The following is a 16,601-nucleotide window of genomic DNA, read 5'->3' on the forward strand; positions in this document are numbered from 1 at the left end:
AGCTGCAGTGCTACTGGCCCATGACCAGTTTCTCGGACCTTCCACCGGGAGACCCCCATCTCTAGTCCGAGGTGCGTTCAGCTCTTGGCTTTGGAATCGGAGGGAGGTCCGATCCCAGCTCAGTAGCTGTGGTTTGGGGCCAGTTACTTCCCAGCTTCGGGCGTCAGTGGGGGTCTAGAATCGTCCTCATCTAAATCCGGTGGGCAGGTCACCACCCAGTCGGTAATCTGGCGGGGGCGCGGTTCAGTTTCTAACACCACCCCCAGGTTCTTCCCTACCCCCTGGGCCACCCCAAAGCCCCCGTGGGGCTGCAAAGCCTCAAATCAGCTCACAAAGGATCGGAGAGCTGCCAGAGGCCTTTGAGATCTTCTGGTCCAACCCCCTCGCTTTTACAGAGGAGGAAACTGAGGTCTCAGTGTCAGGGTGAGGCGCCAGGTCCGGGGTGCAGAGGAGGGACAGTGACCGGAGAATCCCGGGGCGGGGCTGCTGGGGAGGAGCGGGCTGCCGGAAGAGTCGCCGTCGCCTCCAAAGCCAGGGAAATTGGGAGAGCGGAAGCTGTGGCGGGCAGCTGGAAAGGGGGGAGGCGGGGAGGCGGGGAGGCGGGCGGGCGGCGCTGGGACCCGGGGGCGGCCGGAGAACAAGGGAGCCGCGGCCGCCGCGGTCCGGAGAGCGAGCCGCCGAGCGCAGCGCAGCGCAGCGCAGCGCAGCGCATCGGAGCCTAGCGCTCCGGCCGGGTCCGAGGCCAGGGCGCCTGGGCGCAGCGGACAGCGGGCAGCGGGCAGCGGAGGGGGCGCGGAGCGCGCGGCGGCGGGCCCGGGACCATGGGGGAGACCAAGATCATCTACCACCTGGACGGCCAGGAGACGCCGTACCTGGTGAAGCTGCCCCTGCCCGCCGAGCGCGTCACCCTGGCCGACTTCAAGGCCGTCCTGCAGCGGCCCACCTACAAGTTCTTCTTCAAGTCTATGGACGACGACTTCGGGTGAGCGCGGGCCTTGGGGACCCACCCGGCGGGCGCCGAGCGGGGGGCCCCCGGAGCGGGACAGCGCCCGGGGGGCCTCCGCCCAGGCCTGGGCTGCTGCGGTGTCCACCGGGCACCCCTGGCATCTGGCTGCCCGGTGCGAAGCTTCTGGCCGGTGGGCGGTGCCGCCGCCACCCCCACCCCCCCCCAAAGTGGCGGCTCATTCGGGGTCCCGGCTCGGAAAAGCAGTTGCTCCGCCGGTCTCCGGGGGCTGCTTCTCTCCGTGTTGTTCTGACTCTGCAGGGGCGGGGGTCCCCAGCGAGGAGGGATCCCTTTTTACCAAGGAAGCCCTGCTGGCTGGGGCTCTCCCCCGTCCCCTTCGGGGCCTACACTCTCGCTCTAAGCCAGCTCCAGTGCCCAGCATGGGGGGGATTTAGAAGAGAGACTTCCCCTTTAAGAGGGGATGGAATGTTGGAGCGAATGTTGCTGCAGCCGGAAGGTTTTGTAGCAGCTGGCCTGGAGAGGCCCCCCTTTCCCTCCTCCCCCTCTCCCCCCCCAGCTCCTCTGGGAATGGGGGAGGGGCTCCCACTCAATCTGGCAGGAGAAGGGACTGGGGGCTAGGCTAAGAGGCCCAGTGGGGGGTGGCCACAGCCCAACCTCCCGGGCCCGATGGGCTGCCTCTTCTGAAACCCCCATCCCCATCTCTGGCTCTCTTTTTCTCTTTTCTTCCTCTCCTGAGTCCTCCTTTGTGGAAGAGAAGACCTCGAGTTGTGGGGAGGGGGTCATTCACCGTCAAGCCAGCTTCTTCTTCTTCCGGGCTGGCCCATCCCTTCGAACAGAGAGAATCATTTGAGATAATAATATATGTAAAGTGCTTGCAGCGATCTGCGGATGGCAGCTCGCATTATTATTGTCCTGCCCTGGCCTGGGAGGTCTCCATTTCTTACCCCTCCAGCTCTCTTGGCCCAGGCACAGAGAGGAGCACTCAGAGGGTTGCTGGGAGAAGCCAGCAGGGTCAGGACCTTCAATTGGGTTTGACGAATTTGGGCACATAGACGGGGAATTCACCAAACATTTATTAGGTGCCTACTGTGTTCCTGACACGAGGAATACAAAGTGAAAAAGGAGGCAGCCCCTGGCTTTCAAGGAGCTTCTGCTCTGTAGAACCTCGGCAGACAGTAAATGGTAAAGACGCACAAATACCCGAAGTCATATGAGGAGAAACTGGGGAAGGTCTCCAGCAGGTTAGATGGGACCCAGTGGGCTGAATTTATGGGAAAGCATGAATGGGTTGAGATGTGCATTAGTGGCGGAGCCAACTTCATCAGTCAGTTCATGGATGTGTTGGAGTGTTGTTGAGGAGGGAGAGATTCAGGAAGGCTTTGCTGGAAGAGCTTGTTCCTGAAAGAAGAGAAGGGTTTTAAAAGAAGAGTGGAGGGAGGAGGACATCTCTGGCATGGGGATCGCCTGGATAAATGTCCAGAGGTAGGAAATGGAGCTGGTAGGCCACTTTGGTTGGTATGTAGTAGACAAGAAGGGGAGTAGTATTAAAAGCCAAGCTGAGGAGTTTGTCTTTCATTTTAATGGCAATAGGAGGCTTCTGAAGGTTTGTGATCAGGGAACTGACATGATCACATCTGTGTTTTGGGGAGCATTATTTTAGCACCAGGGCATAGAGGATGATTAGGAAAAGGGGAGAGACCGGAGAAGGGAGGCCAAGATGATGAGGGCCTTTTGAGTGGGATTTTTTTTAAAAAAGAATTGTTGTGAGGGATTTGGTAGTAGAATTCATTGGCTATGTCCTATGAAGAAGAGGGAAAATGGAGGCTGAGTATGAGCTAACCACCCTGGGGGCATAGAGGGATGGTGGAACCCCCAACCAAAAGAGGGAAGTTTAGGGAAGGGGGAGGTTCATGGACAAAGATAAGGAGCCCTGCTTGGAAACGCCAACTGGACTTCCAGGGTGAGATGTCCCCTTTGTTGATGGACAAGATTTGGAGGAAAGAAGCTAAAGAGGAAAATGAGGGGTGGATGGAAGCCAGAGTGGTGGAAAGGGCAAAGTGGATGGAGTGAAAGAGATACTGACATGTGGCCTAGGGGAGCCAGCTAAGGGACTCCATGGGGCTGGAGGAGGGTTTGAGGGCGGTCCTGGGAGTATGGAGCCGGGGTGGTCTGGAAGACCCCATCCTGAAGAGAAAGACCCCGCCTTGCCCACTCCCTCTCCATACCCCCAAAGGATTCTTGAATACTGTTGGGCACCAGGAGTATCTTGGAAGTGAGACCAAGGAGTCTTGCACTCGTGCTGGAGATGAGGAAGGTCCTAGGGGCTGGTGGTGCTTTATTGGAAATTTTGGAGCTAAGGCAGCGGACAGACGTAGGAAGAGGACAAAGGCAGAAATGAGCATTAAGGGATGATGATGGAGCAGAGGCTGGAAGCATGACAGGCAGTGGGGAGGTTTGTCGTTGGCTCCGGGGCAAAGGGAATGGGGGCAGATCATCAGCCTTTCATCTGAGGAGAAGGGCCATTCTCAGGTCCTCCAACCTCCTCTCATCTCTTGCCTTCCTTAAAGCTCCCAGCCCACTCTTTTCTCTCCGTGAGCACATCTCATCCCCCTGCTAGACTATCAACTCCTTGAGGACAGGATGGTGTCATTTCATCCCTGAACTTAAAAAACACTTGCTAAATCTAACCGGATTCCTTGCAGCCTAGAAATCTCTTTACTAGTTGTGTGACTATGGACAAGTGCCAGATTGAGGGTCAAGAGAGACCAGGTTCAGATTCTGCCTGACACTTTCTAGCTGTGTGACCATGAGCAAGTCCCTTCACCTCCATTTGCCTCAGTTTCCTCACATGCCAATTAATTATTTTTATCTCTCATAATAATGAAAAGCAGCTTCTCTGTGGGATGTGCAAGAGAAGGAGACATCCCTGTCTCTGAGAAAACTGTAATCTAACTGAAGGAAAGGTTGAAAATGAAAATCCTGGATGGCAATTCCAGTTCTCTGGACACTCGAAGACTTGGATTCTTATACATGCTGACTTTGTGACCCTGGGCAAGTCACTTAACCTCAGCGCCCCAGGCCACTCTCTAAGCCTGTAAATAATAGGGCAGTTGGAAATCTGCTTTGGTAGAGGGAGTTCTCTCACCTGGGAGTTCCTAACATCAATGAAATCACCAGCTCCAGCAAAAATTTTTAAATGGTTGCTTTTTGTTTGGTGCCTTGTAGCTCATAAAGCCTTTTTCCTACCTAATATCATTTGGTTCTTGGAACAACCATGGGAGGTCAGTTCCACAGGCGTTTGGCCTATTTCATGGATGAGGAAGCGGGTCTAGAGAGGTCACACAGCTACGGAGTGTGTCAGAGGCAGAATCTGATCCCAAGTCTAGCACTCTGCCCACTGCACCACACTGCCTCAAACAGAATCAGTAATCCTTCTCAACCTCCTCACAGGCTGTAGCAAGCCAGTTAACGAAAGTATGAAAAGTGTTTGGAAAACCTTAAAGCACCGTGTAAATGTGGTTTTTGACTGGACCAGTGTAGATTTGGAGTAAATTCACTCCACCCATGAAGGCGTGTGCATCTGGGAGTCTTAAAGAGTTTCTCGGGGCACTGGGAGGCTGTGACTTACCCAGGGGCTCCCAGCCAATATGACTGCAAGCCCAGCTGTCTGTCAGCTCTGCTATACTGAGAGACGGTGACCGTGATGTCTCCCCTGTCACAGAGTCTCCTCATACCCATCGTGCCCACACTGGTTGATATATTTGGTGTGGGGGGGATGGCCTCCTGAGGGCAGGCCAAAGCAACTGGATTTGGGGAAGAGAACGGCTGGTGGACATGATGGCAGACGGCTGAATGTCAAGAAGGATCTGAGAGATGAGACACAGAAAAGCATCTAAGAAAGCTGAACTTGAAAGCTCGTGTCCCCCACAGCTTTTCCAGCTCTTACCACCATTAACCCTGGGCAAGTCCTCTTTGGTCCTCGAGCCTCAGTTTCCTCACCTGCACCATGGGAGGACTGGTCCCTGAAGACCCTCCAGAGCCAGATGAGCTCTGTAGTTCTGTGGCCGGGAGGCTGACGTAGGCAGTGTGGGGAGAGGTGGAAATCTCAGACCATGCTCTGGGAGGAGTTGGTGGGGTTTTGAAATGCTCAGAACAGGGCACATTTATTCAGCGTCGGCCCACAGTGGGTGTTCAGTAAATATTTGTTGAGTGGATGGAATGGTCCTGTGCTAGGTATTATGGGGCACTCATAGGAAGGAAGGAGACTCCCTCATTCCCTGCCTTTGAAAAACCCATAATCTCACTGGGGAAACAAGAAGCGTCTATTTGAAAACCTGGGGCCACTCCAGTTCTGTGGGGACGGATGCCACAGCAGTCCTAGAGTGTTATAGCTGGAAGGAACCTCAGAGGCTCCTGGGATGGAACCCCTCATTTTATAGTCAGTCAACAAGCATTTATTAAGAGGCACTTACGATGTGCCACGTACTGTGCTAAGCACTGGGGTTACAAAAAAGAGGTAAAAGACAGTCCCTGCCCTCAAGGAGCTCACTTCTGATGGAAGGGACAATATGCAAATGACTGTATAAACAAGCTATCATAGACAGGAAAAATTGGAGATAATCAACCTAGGGAAAGCACTTAGGTTAAGGGGGATCAGGAAGAGCTTCCTGTATAAGGTGGGATTTTATCGAGCACTGGAAGGAAGCCAGGAATAGGAGATGAGAAAGGAGAGCATTCCAGGCATGGGGCACAGCCAGGGGAAATGCATGGAGGCTGGAGATGAAGTATCTTGTTCCAGGAGTAGCCAAGAAACCAGATTCACTGGATCTCAAAGCATGTGGAGGGGAGACTGGAAAATAGGAAGGGGCCAGGTTACCAGTGCCCTGAGGAGGAAACTGAGGCCCAGAGAGATGAGGAAATTCAAAGCCCTTCTCTTCAGAAAGGTGACCAACTACCCCGAGAGACTTCTTGGCCCCTCAGCTTCCATGGAGTCAGTGATGATGCTATCAGCCGACATTTATAAAGTGATTTAAGGTTTGACAAGCGCTTGGCATTCATGATTTCATTTGATCCCCCCCATAGCCCTGTGAGGTTGGTGTTGGTGAGGTTTCCCCATGTACAAATGGGGAAACAAGCTCAGAGAGTGGCCTGCTCAGGGTCTCATAGCTAGTAAGTGACTGAGGCAGGATTTGAACACAAGTCTTCCTGACTATGTCTCCACTATGCCAGTGAGCCCCAGGAAGATTGGAGCTGGGAGCTAGACACAGACTCCCAAAGGAGAGGGACTGTGTTAGCTTCCAGTCTCGGGAGCCCTCAGAAAGCACTGAGGTGCTTGGGTCTGCCCCTTAGCTTTGCTTTGCCTCCTTTTGGCCCATGAGGCCAAAGGCCCCAGCCTCCTTCCCTTCTCCTTCAAGGGCCCTTGCCCAGCTGTCACCCAGCCTATCTCTTCCAGCGCTTCCTTCCTCCTCTTCGCATGGCCCTGTCTATTGCATCTAGGCCTAAGGGCCTAGAAAAAGGATGTCGTGGACCACCTTGGTCAGCTGGTGGGGAGGGAGGGCTCTGTGGGGGTTGGGGATCAGCTCATTCTGCAGTCTTGGCGGAGACTCCAGGAATGTGAGGGTCGCAGGCGGCCAAGTACATTTCCTCCTCCAACCCAGAGCGGCTCCAACTTCTAGGGAAATTGGGTCGTCTGCCCTTCCCTTCATTATCTCCTCTCCCTCCACATTGGCCCACTCCTTTCCCTGCGCGCCCCCTCTCTATGTGCCAGACCTCACACCCTCCAGATACCTGCCACCCACCCTCCACTCTACCTACTCTCAAGCCCTCAGCTCCCATCTTCCCAAAGGAGGGTGCGGAGTCCTCAGCCTTCCATCGCCCCACCCTCCAGACCCTAGCTCCCATCATCCCAGCTTCAGTCCTCTGTGTTCTCCCACATCCTGCCCGGCTGGAACCCAAAGCCAGAATTTCCAGCTAATTCATTCAATCATGTAACAAACATTTATTAAGCACCTCCTGTGTGCCATGCATTGTACTGGGAGCTGAGGATACAAGGACAAGACAGTCTCTGCTGACAAATAACCTGTATTCTCCTGGGGAAAATAGGAAACATTTGCCAATAAACAGATACGAAGTATATACTAAGTACTTTTGTGGTAGTTGGAGAAGGGGAAAGGGCCAATGACCACTTTTTCTCTGTTTCCACACTAGAAATAATCACAGGCAAAGACCTGGTTTACAGCCTGCCTTTGAGAGATATAAATATTGAAATATATGTATGCATGTGTATATATATATATATATGTGTATACACACACACACACACACACACACACAGAATCTATGTGACCCTGAGCAAATCATTTAACTTTATTGTTTCTCTGGTGTCTAGCTAAGGTTTTTCAAAGAGTGGTCCGGAGAACCCTGGGGGTCCCTGAGACTCCTTTAGGGAGTCTGTGAGGTCAAAACTATAGTCATAATAATTCTTTTTGTTGTTCAGCCGTGTCTGACTCTTTGTGACCCCATGAATCATACTGTCCATGGGGTTTTCTTGGCAAAGACACTAGAGTGGTTTTTTTATTCATTTTTACAGTTCATTTTTACAGATGAGAAAACTGAGGCAAACAGCATTAAATGACTTTCCCAGTATCATGCAGGTAGTAAGGGTCTGAGGCCACATTTGAACTCAGGTCTTCCTGACTCCAGGCCCAGTACTCTATCCACAGCATCACCTAGGTCCCAAATAATGATTCTACGATGTTTTCATTTAATACTGATAACTATGACCCCCATAAACCAAAGTTCTTTGTGGGGGAGGGGTCCTTATTAATTTATGAGAGTGTAAAAGAGGTCCTGAGATCAAGTTTGACAGATGCTGCTCTGCCCAGCCTGACTTTCCAGGAAGGTGCTGCCCTGCATTGGTGGCTGGAGTTTCCCTGTCCAGGAGCCACGGGCCTCTTGCCTAGACCCATATCCATGTGGAAGCGATCTCTGTTTCCTTTTTGTTTGGCTCCGGGCTTGGGGCTAGGAAGGAGGGACGAAAGCAGAATCAAGGAAGGGGCAGATGTGATAGGGCTGGCAAAGAGATAACAGAGGGCTGGCATGGGCCGGGGCGGGAGGTGGGAGGCAGAAGGGCCTAGCTGGAGTGTGGAGGTGGGGCTAACGAGCCATCCTGGGATACCAGCTGCCTGTGTCAGAAAAAAGTTCGTTGAAAGAACTGGGAATAATTAAATTGGAGAAAAGCTGAGGAGGGGTAGAGGAGAAGAGGAGGAGAGCTAGCTGCTTTCTGCTCTTTGAAAGAGCAGAGGGCTTAGCCCTCGAGCAGCGGGGAGAAGCGGCAAAGGGGCCGACGGAAGCTTTATTCCAGGAAGTGGCTACCCTTGGCTAACTGGCCTCCCCACTTGCCTGCAGGGTGGTGAAAGAAGAGATCTCTGATGACAACGCACGGCTCCCCTGTTTCAATGGCCGGGTGGTGTCCTGGGTAAGGAGCAGAGGCCCTGGCCTTCCCTTCCCCGTGACTGTCATATCTGTTTCTCCTCTTCTCTCTTCCATCTGGGGTAAGATGGACCTCTCCCTTCTCACATGATCTCCCCTGGTGTTGGGAGGAAGGTGGACGTCATGGGGTGTGGGGGATTGCAGCTGGTCCTCCGGGCCAGGATCTTCCCTACGTTCCCTCTTCGAATTGGATTGCTTGTTCACCTTGGGGGGTTCTGTAGGCACGGGTGGGAGAAGGGGAGAGGGTCAAGGTCCTGCTATGGGGACAAGCAATCTCCTTGCCTGGGCCTGGGCCTGGGTCTCTGAGCCTCTGGTGACCTTTGCTTCAGCTCCCTAGGTTTAATCTGCCCTGTCTCATTCACCTTCCCAACCTATTTCATCAAATTTAAAACTGAGTAGGGCCTTATAGACCATCTGGTCTAACCCCACCCGCTCATTTTACAAATGAGGAAACTGAGGCCCAGAGTGCCTCACCCAAGGTCACATAGCCAGTGAAAAGCAAAGCCCTGAGTCAAACCCAGCTCTTCCTCAAATGCACTGCCGTGCCATCTTATTCCCCAGACCTCCAGCCTGCCAACTGGCCCCCTCTTATCCTCTGTCCACAGCCCCTCCCCCCTAAAAAATAACCCAACTTCTCTCTCATTTCCATGGTCTTGCTCTGTGCTTAGCTGGTGTCAGCAGAGGGCTCACACCCTGAGCCTGGCTCCTTCTGCCCTGACAATCCTTCTGAGCTGCCGCCCCCCATGGAACGCACGGGTGGCATTGGGGACTCCCGGCCTCCCTCCTTCCAGTGAGTACGGAGAAGGTGGGGAGGAGGGAGGAAGGACACCCAGTGGGAAAAGAGATGATGGGAAATAGAGGCATGGAGCCTCCAGCTAGCAGGAGAGGAGACTGACCTTCCTCTGGCCGGGCCTGAAAATGGGAGTGTGTCTCTGCTCCCATCCCCCAATGTGGGTCCCTCTCCCCCTGCAGCCCTCACACTGGTGGGGGGAGCCAGGAGAACCTGGACAATGACACTGAGACTGATTCCCTGGTGTCTGCGCAGCAGGAGCGGCCCCGACGGAGGGATGGGCCAGAACATGGTGCGTACCCCTCGAACCCGGACCCCCAGCCCCTCTGCCTAGCCCACAGGGTGCTCGATTCGGAGATTAGTCTGGTTGTCTCTGAGAGGTCAAGTGATTTGCATTAGGTCACACGGGCAGTCAGTGGCACAACCAGGATGCAGACTCAGGCCCTGGAATTCCATGTTTCCCAGACGACACCACTAGGCCTCCCCCTTCCTGCTCCAGCTTGACCTGGAATCCGGGTCTCCCCCACTGATTTTGCTGTGGCACCCCCCCCACACCCCTCCCCTTCCCTGCCCCCTTCCCCACAGTGGCCCGGATGAACGGCACAGCCAAAGGTGAGCGGAGGAGGGAGCCTGGGGGTTATGACAGCTCCTCTACCCTCATGAGCAGTGAGCTGGAAACCACGAGTTTCTTCGACTCTGATGAGGATGATTCTACCAGCAGGTGAGCCTGGGAAAGAGGGATTCAGGTGGGGATAGGAGCAGAGGGGGATAATGGCAGGGTTTGGAGTCCTTGTGGTGGGGACACCGTGGGGATGGACTGTGGGCCCTCCAGGTTCAGCAGCTCCAGGGGGCAGAGGGAGCTCTGGGAGCCCCAGGGGATAGAAGGAGGGTTCAGAGCCTTGATGGCAGGGACACCGTGGGGACGGACTGTGCGCCCTCCAGGTTCAGCAGCTCCACAGAGCAGAGCAGTGCGTCCCGCCTCATGAGGAGACACAAGCGGCGTCGGCGGAAACAGAAAGTGGCCCGGATCGAGCGGGTACGTGCCTGGCCCTGGGCTGGGCTGAGGACGAGGCCCTCCCTGGCCCTGGGGGGAGGGGAGTCGGGGACCTGGCTGCTCCCCTCTCTCAGGGGCTTCTTCTTTTGCAGTCCTCATCCTTCAGCAGCATCACCGATTCCACCATGTCCCTCAACATTATCACCGTCACGCTCAACATGGGTGAGTAGGACAGAGACTCACCCACCTCCCCTTCCATCTTTATCCCCACAAGCCTTCGGCTCTCTTCCCTCACCTGCCATGTCTGTCCTCTTATCCAGGATCTGAATCCTGCCCCCACCCCACCCCTTACTCTCCCTCGGGAGCCAGCCAGTCCAACCCCAGCAGCCCAACGGGGCCTCTGGGGACGGGCCAGCCCTCCTGCCTTTAGACGGCTCACAGTATTAGGAAGTTGTCCCTTGCTCTGGCGCCTGCCCCCCACCCCCACATCCCAGCCATGATCGCGGCCTGCCCTGGCCCACCTCTACCTGGAGGCTTCTTGTCCTCAGGGCCTTCTGCCACCCTCCTATGCCAATGACTCAAGGTTACCTGGCTTCTTGGGAACATGTTCTAAGGGGCCTCCAAGGCAGCCAGTCCAACCTGTACCTGAACAGGAAACCCTCTATGATAACTGCCCAGTCTTCTGGTCTCTAGGCTAAATTTCCCAGCTTCTTCAAGTCATCCTTATGTAGTCAGGTCTCTAGCCCCTCATCTTGCTGGGCACCCTACCTGGCATACTCTCTAGCTGGTCAGTGTCCTTCTGGAAATGGACCACCCCAGACAGGGTCTGGCCAGGGTGGATGTGTGCGGTGTGTCATGGCTCAGTGTTATGCCCCACCTCAGGAATCCAAGGACCTGGGTTCAAATGCTGACTCAGATGGCGTACCCTCCCTCTCTGTACCTCAGTTTCCTCACCTGTCGAAGGAAGGGATTGAACTAGATGGCTCGGAGGTCCCTGCCAGCCTTAGTTTTAGGATCCCAAGAGCCTATGAAAAGCTTTCTAAACTTAGAGCTATCCCCCAATCACTGCCTCTCTGCTGGTAGGTGTTAAGCAGAGCTAATGATAGCCAACATCTTATAGCCCTTGAGGTTTACAAAGCGCCTTATATATCTTCTCATTCAGATGTCACAATAATCCTGGAAACTAGGTGCTATTGATATCCACATTTTACAGAAGAGGAAACTGAGGCAGACAGAGGTTAAGTAATTTGCCCAAGCTCATACAGCTAGTAAGCGGTTGAGGCCAGATTTGAAATGGCCTCAGGTCTTCCTAAATCCAGGCCTATTGTGCTACCTAGCTAGCTGCCTTCCTCCAAAGGCTGGGTGACCTTTGTCATCAGTGTTGTTGAGATCTCTGCATTTTGTGGGAGGCCAGAATTGTGACTCTGTCTATCCTGTCTCTCCCTCCACTCTACCCCTGACAGAGAAGTACAACTTCCTGGGCATCTCCATTGTGGGTCAGAGCAACGAACGGGGTGATGGGGGCATCTACATTGGCTCCATCATGAAGGGTGGAGCTGTGGCTGCTGATGGACGGATTGAGCCAGGGGACATGCTCCTACAGGTGCCCGCACATTCCCTAACCGCTCGGGTCTCTGCATCCCTACTCCTTGAAGCCTGGGGTTTCCTGGTTGCAAATCCTCCTTTCTGAATAGGAGCGCCCCTGCCCGGTTATTTGAGATGAACCTGGGGTGAGAGCTGGGGAGAAGGAAGAGGAGACGTGACTGTGGGCTCAGCTCTCTTCCTATCCCGTGCTTTCATCCCCCAGGTAAACGACATCAATTTTGAGAACATGAGTAACGATGACGCTGTCCGAGTACTTCGAGAAATTGTGCACAAACCAGGGTATGAAGTGGGAGGGAAGGGAGAGAGGGGATAACTGGGACCAAGGGAGAGAAGACATCCACTCGATTGGCAGGTCAATGACACAGGTCATTGTAGAATTACAGACCTGGAAGCTGAAAGGGACCTCAAAGACCAGCTAGTCTAACCCATTCATTTTATGGAAGGAGAAAAGTAAGGCAGACAGAGGTCAAGTGACTTGCCTAAGGTCACACAGCTAGTAAGTGCCAGAGAAAAGATTCGAATCCAGGTTCCATGACTTTAAACCTTGCACTCCCACTGCACCAAAGAGGACACTCTGTGGGTATTAGGAAAGGGTCTATAACCTGTCCCCAGCTTGTCCCTGGGAAAAGGGAGAGTGTGGGGCAGCTAGGTGGCACAGTGGATAGAGCTCAAGCCTTGAAGTCGGGAGAACTTGAGTTCAAATCTGACCTCAGACATTTGACACTTACTAGCTTACTAGCTGTGTGACTTAACCCCGACTGCCTCACCAAAAAAAAAAAAAAAAAAAAAAAAAAAAGGAAAAGGGAGAGTGTGCATGTTAGAGAGAGAGAGAGAGGAAGAGGAAGAGAAAGAGGAAGAGGATCTTACACTTAACCCTGACCCTTTGCTTCTTGGTTGCAGGCCTATCACCCTGACAGTGGCCAAGTGCTGGGACCCCAGCCCCCGAGGCTGCTTCACCCTGCCCAGGAGTAAGTGGATGGGGGAGTCGTCCTTAAAGCTGGTGCCTGGCACATGTGAGCCCCTGTCTCTCCTACCTCCTGCATCTGCCGCCCCTGGGGATGTCACTCCCACACCCCCAGGGAACAGCTTATTCTCAGGCCAAGCCAAGAAGAAAGCTTTACAGGCAGAAAAGGAGAGGCAGGAGCAGAAGCAACCCTTCAGATCCCTAAAACCTTTGGTGGGAAGGCACTGGAGGATGGAGTCCAATTGCTCCCACTTTACAGATGAGGATACTGAGGCCCAGAGAAGGGAAATGACTATGCCAGGGGCATACCATCAGTCACCTTCATTCTCTCCCATCCTCTTTCCCTTGACCATTGTCCCAGGCTTTGGGCTGGGGGGCAGCTGGGGAGAAGAGGCAGGAGTTGGTGACTTGTGACCAGCAGTTACCACCTGTCTCTCACCCCACCAGGTGAGCCAATCCGCCCCATTGACCCTGCAGCCTGGGTGTCCCACACAGCAGCGATGACAGGCACCTTCCCAGCCTATGGCATGAGCCCCTCCCTCAGCACCATCACGTCTACCAGTTCCTCCATCGCCAGCTCCATCCCTGACACTGAGCGTGAGTACTTGCCTGCCCTTCCATTCCTTTCCTCCTCAGAACAGGGAACATGAGGGCCTTCACTTACAGAAGCAGCCTCCTCAGGTGAGGAAAGGAGGGAAGGCAGGGTAGCAGAGGAAGATGAGGGAGCAGTACTGAGCCTCCTGGGCTTCTGAGGACAGAAGGGGTCAGGGGGCAACCAGCCTGGGCTCTCTCCAGCTGTCTCAGAGTCCTCGACATCTGGCATCCCTAACCTCATTGTTTGCCCTTCTTAAGGGCAGGGTCAGGGGCAGCTAGGTGGCGCAGTGGATAGAGCACCGGCCCTGGATTCAGGAGGACCTGAGTTCAAATCCAGCCTCAGACACATAACACTTACTAGCTGTGTAACCTGGGCAAGACCCTGGGCAAGTCACTTACCCTATTGCCTAGCCAAAAAAAAAAAAAAAAGAATTAAGGGCAGGGTCAGACGCGTATAGATTTAGAGCTGGAAGGGACATCTAGTCCTACACCCATTTTTACAGATGAAGAAACTGAGGCCCAGGGAACTGAAATAACTTACCCAAGGTCACACAGGGAATCTAGCAGAACCGAGATTGTTTCCATGGTTTACATATCCCTGGACCCTAGCACAGTGCCTGGCATTTAGTAGACACTGAGTAATTACTTGATGAATTTGCTGAAATGTGGGAGGTAGAGGGTCTGCAGCTATCACTCCCTTCCGTTCCATTCCACTTAGAACAAAGACTTTCAGAGCTGTAACAGGACCTTAGGAGCTCCCTTAGCATTCCAACCACCTTGTTTCATAGATGACAAAAAGGGAGAGAAAGGGAGATCCCCCGAGTTCCCACAGATGGAAAGCCTCTCGGGCAGGATTTGAACCCAGGTCCTCGACTCCAGAGCCATGGTTCTGTCTGCCTCCCACTGCTTTGTCTCTGCCCCCCCAGGCCTCGATGACTTTCACCTGTCCATCCACAGCGACATGGCCACCATAGTTAAAGCTATGGCTTCCCCTGAGTCCGGGCTGGAGGTCCGAGATCGTATGTGGCTCAAGATCACCATCCCCAACGCCTTCATCGGTAAGCAGGGGTCCCAGCGACATGTTGTTGGCGCCCGGGATGCTGATGACTCCCACTGAGGTGGAGCCAGCCTCAGGCTTCACTGTCCCCCTGAGATCCTGGGGCGAGGTGGGCTGGGGCTGGGCCTGGGAGCGGAGACTTCCTCCGTGCTAGCCTCTCAAGAGGTTGGGTTGCCTCCAGGTTCAGATGTAGTGGACTGGTTGTACCACAACGTGGAGGGCTTCACGGACCGGCGCGAGGCCCGGAAGTATGCCAGCAACCTGCTGAAAGCCGGCTTCATCCGTCATACGGTCAACAAAATCACTTTCTCAGAGCAGTGCTATTATATCTTCGGCGACCTCTGCGGCAGTACGTGCTTCCCCACCCTCCCTCCCACAGTGCCTTATCCCACTCCCCCAACCCCCATCTTCCCTGTCATTGGGAAAAGTTGTGAGCTGATAAACTGAGGGGGTGGGTGGGTGCCTGTGTGTGTGTGTGTGTGTGTGTGTGTGTGTGTGTGTGTGTGTGTCCTGCTCAGCATAATGGGAGGTTACACTAGTTGGATTCTGAGGCCACTCTAAATCTCGGATCCTGTGACCCTCCCTGTGTCTCAGTTTCTTCATCTGTAAAACAAATGGGTCTGATTAGTGGTCTTCTGAGGTCCCAGGAATTCTGGAGTTCAGAACCTATGAATTTATGCTCTCCTAGATCTTCCTTTGGAAGCAGAGCCATGCGTATATTAAGCATGCAGAATTAAAATATGCATGGATGAGTCTGGGAAATGTTTATTCAGAGAAAACCATGAAAAATTGGGGTCAGAGGTCATGGATATTTGTCTCAAGTCAGAGAACTGCTTGACACAGAGAACTTTGAGGCAGGGGCATTAAGCCAAAGCTGCTCACACCCTGGTCAAGCAAAGAAAGGAGGTGGCCTAGTCTAAAGTTTACAAGAGCTAGGTGAGAGTTATACTTGTGCAGAGTAAAATGGGCACTACCATGTCTCGGGGATGGAACTACAGGGCCAGTGTTGGAAAATTAACTTGAACTTGGAATGGAGCTAGCTTTCAGGCACTTTTCAGTCATGTCTATCTCTGTGACCCCATTTTGGGGGGTTTTCTTGGCAAAGACACTGGAGTGGTTTACCATTTCCTTCTCCAGCTCATTTTCAGATGAGGAAACTGAGGCAAATAGGGTTAAGTGACTTGCCTAGGGTCACACAGTGACCGAACTCAGGAAGATGACTCCAGATCTGGCACTCTATCCACTGTGCCACCAGCTGACCCCAATGGAGCTAGATATCCAAGAAAAATGTCCTTGGACCATATGAGATTTACTGTATTATTTATTTATTGAATTTAACCTGATAAGCCATTGAGACTGTAAAGTAACTCTAGGATCATAGATTCAGAGTCATCTAGTCTAATCCCCTCTTTTTTTTCCCTTTGGCTTTTTGGTTTTTTTGCTAGGCAATGGGGTTAAGTGATTTGCCCTGGGTCACACAACTGTCAAGTGTCTGAGGTCAGATTTGAACTCAGGTCCTCCTGACTCCAGGGCCCATGCTCTATCCACTGCACCACCTGGCTGTAAATACCCTCATTTTACAGATCAGGAAACTAAGTCCCAGGGAAGGGAAGTTGAGAACTGGTAGAGACCTCTGAAGCCATAGACCTCTTTATTTTACAGAGGAGAAAACTGAGGCCCAGCGAGGTCATAGACCAGGAGCTGGGATATAACTTGGATGCCAGTTAGTACAACCTCATTTTCTAGATAAGAAAACTGAGGCCCAGAAAGGTGAAGTCATTTGGTCAGTAAACATTTATTAATCACCTGCTATGTGCCAGGCCTTGTGCTATGTATTGAGGATACAAACAAAGGCAAAAGACATACCCTGCCCTTGGGGACCTCACAGTCTAACAAGGGAGTCAAAATGGAAACAACTATGTACCAAGAAGATGTAAACAGGGTAAATTAGAGAAAATTCACACAGGAGAAGGCACTAAGATTAAGAAAGACTGAGAAAGACTTCTTGTAGAAAGTGGAGTTTTAGTTGAGACTAGAAGGAAGCTGGGGAAGCCAGGAGGTAGAGGTGAGAAGGAAGATGCTAGAGAGGTGAAATTGACAAGAGGTGCTGCAGAGGTGAAATTGACAAGAGATGGTCTAAGG

At 53.1% G+C, this 16,601-nt stretch overlaps 1 protein-coding gene across 1 annotated transcript in view; it reads left to right on the forward strand.

Annotated features, from left to right (window-relative positions):
* Positions 1-817: 817 nt before the first annotated feature.
* DVL3 (dishevelled segment polarity protein 3) overlaps positions 818-16,601 on the forward strand; it is a 20,619-nt gene continuing 4,835 nt past the window's right edge. The window contains exons 1-13 of the mRNA XM_027875411.1: positions 818-982; positions 8,372-8,441; positions 9,124-9,245; positions 9,428-9,537; positions 9,831-9,966; positions 10,188-10,281; positions 10,392-10,461; positions 11,703-11,842; positions 12,047-12,123; positions 12,745-12,812; positions 13,256-13,405; positions 14,329-14,460; positions 14,641-14,808. Of these exons, the coding sequence (XP_027731212.1) occupies positions 822-982; positions 8,372-8,441; positions 9,124-9,245; positions 9,428-9,537; positions 9,831-9,966; positions 10,188-10,281; positions 10,392-10,461; positions 11,703-11,842; positions 12,047-12,123; positions 12,745-12,812; positions 13,256-13,405; positions 14,329-14,460; positions 14,641-14,808 (1,498 nt within the window). The 5' untranslated portion in view covers positions 818-821. The remainder of the gene's footprint in view (positions 983-8,371; positions 8,442-9,123; positions 9,246-9,427; positions 9,538-9,830; positions 9,967-10,187; positions 10,282-10,391; positions 10,462-11,702; positions 11,843-12,046; positions 12,124-12,744; positions 12,813-13,255; positions 13,406-14,328; positions 14,461-14,640; positions 14,809-16,601) is intronic.

This window comes from Vombatus ursinus, unplaced genomic scaffold (genome assembly GCF_900497805.2).
Source record: "Vombatus ursinus unplaced genomic scaffold, bare-nosed wombat genome assembly UNPS02014808.1, whole genome shotgun sequence".
NCBI lineage: Eukaryota > Metazoa > Chordata > Mammalia > Diprotodontia > Vombatidae > Vombatus > Vombatus ursinus.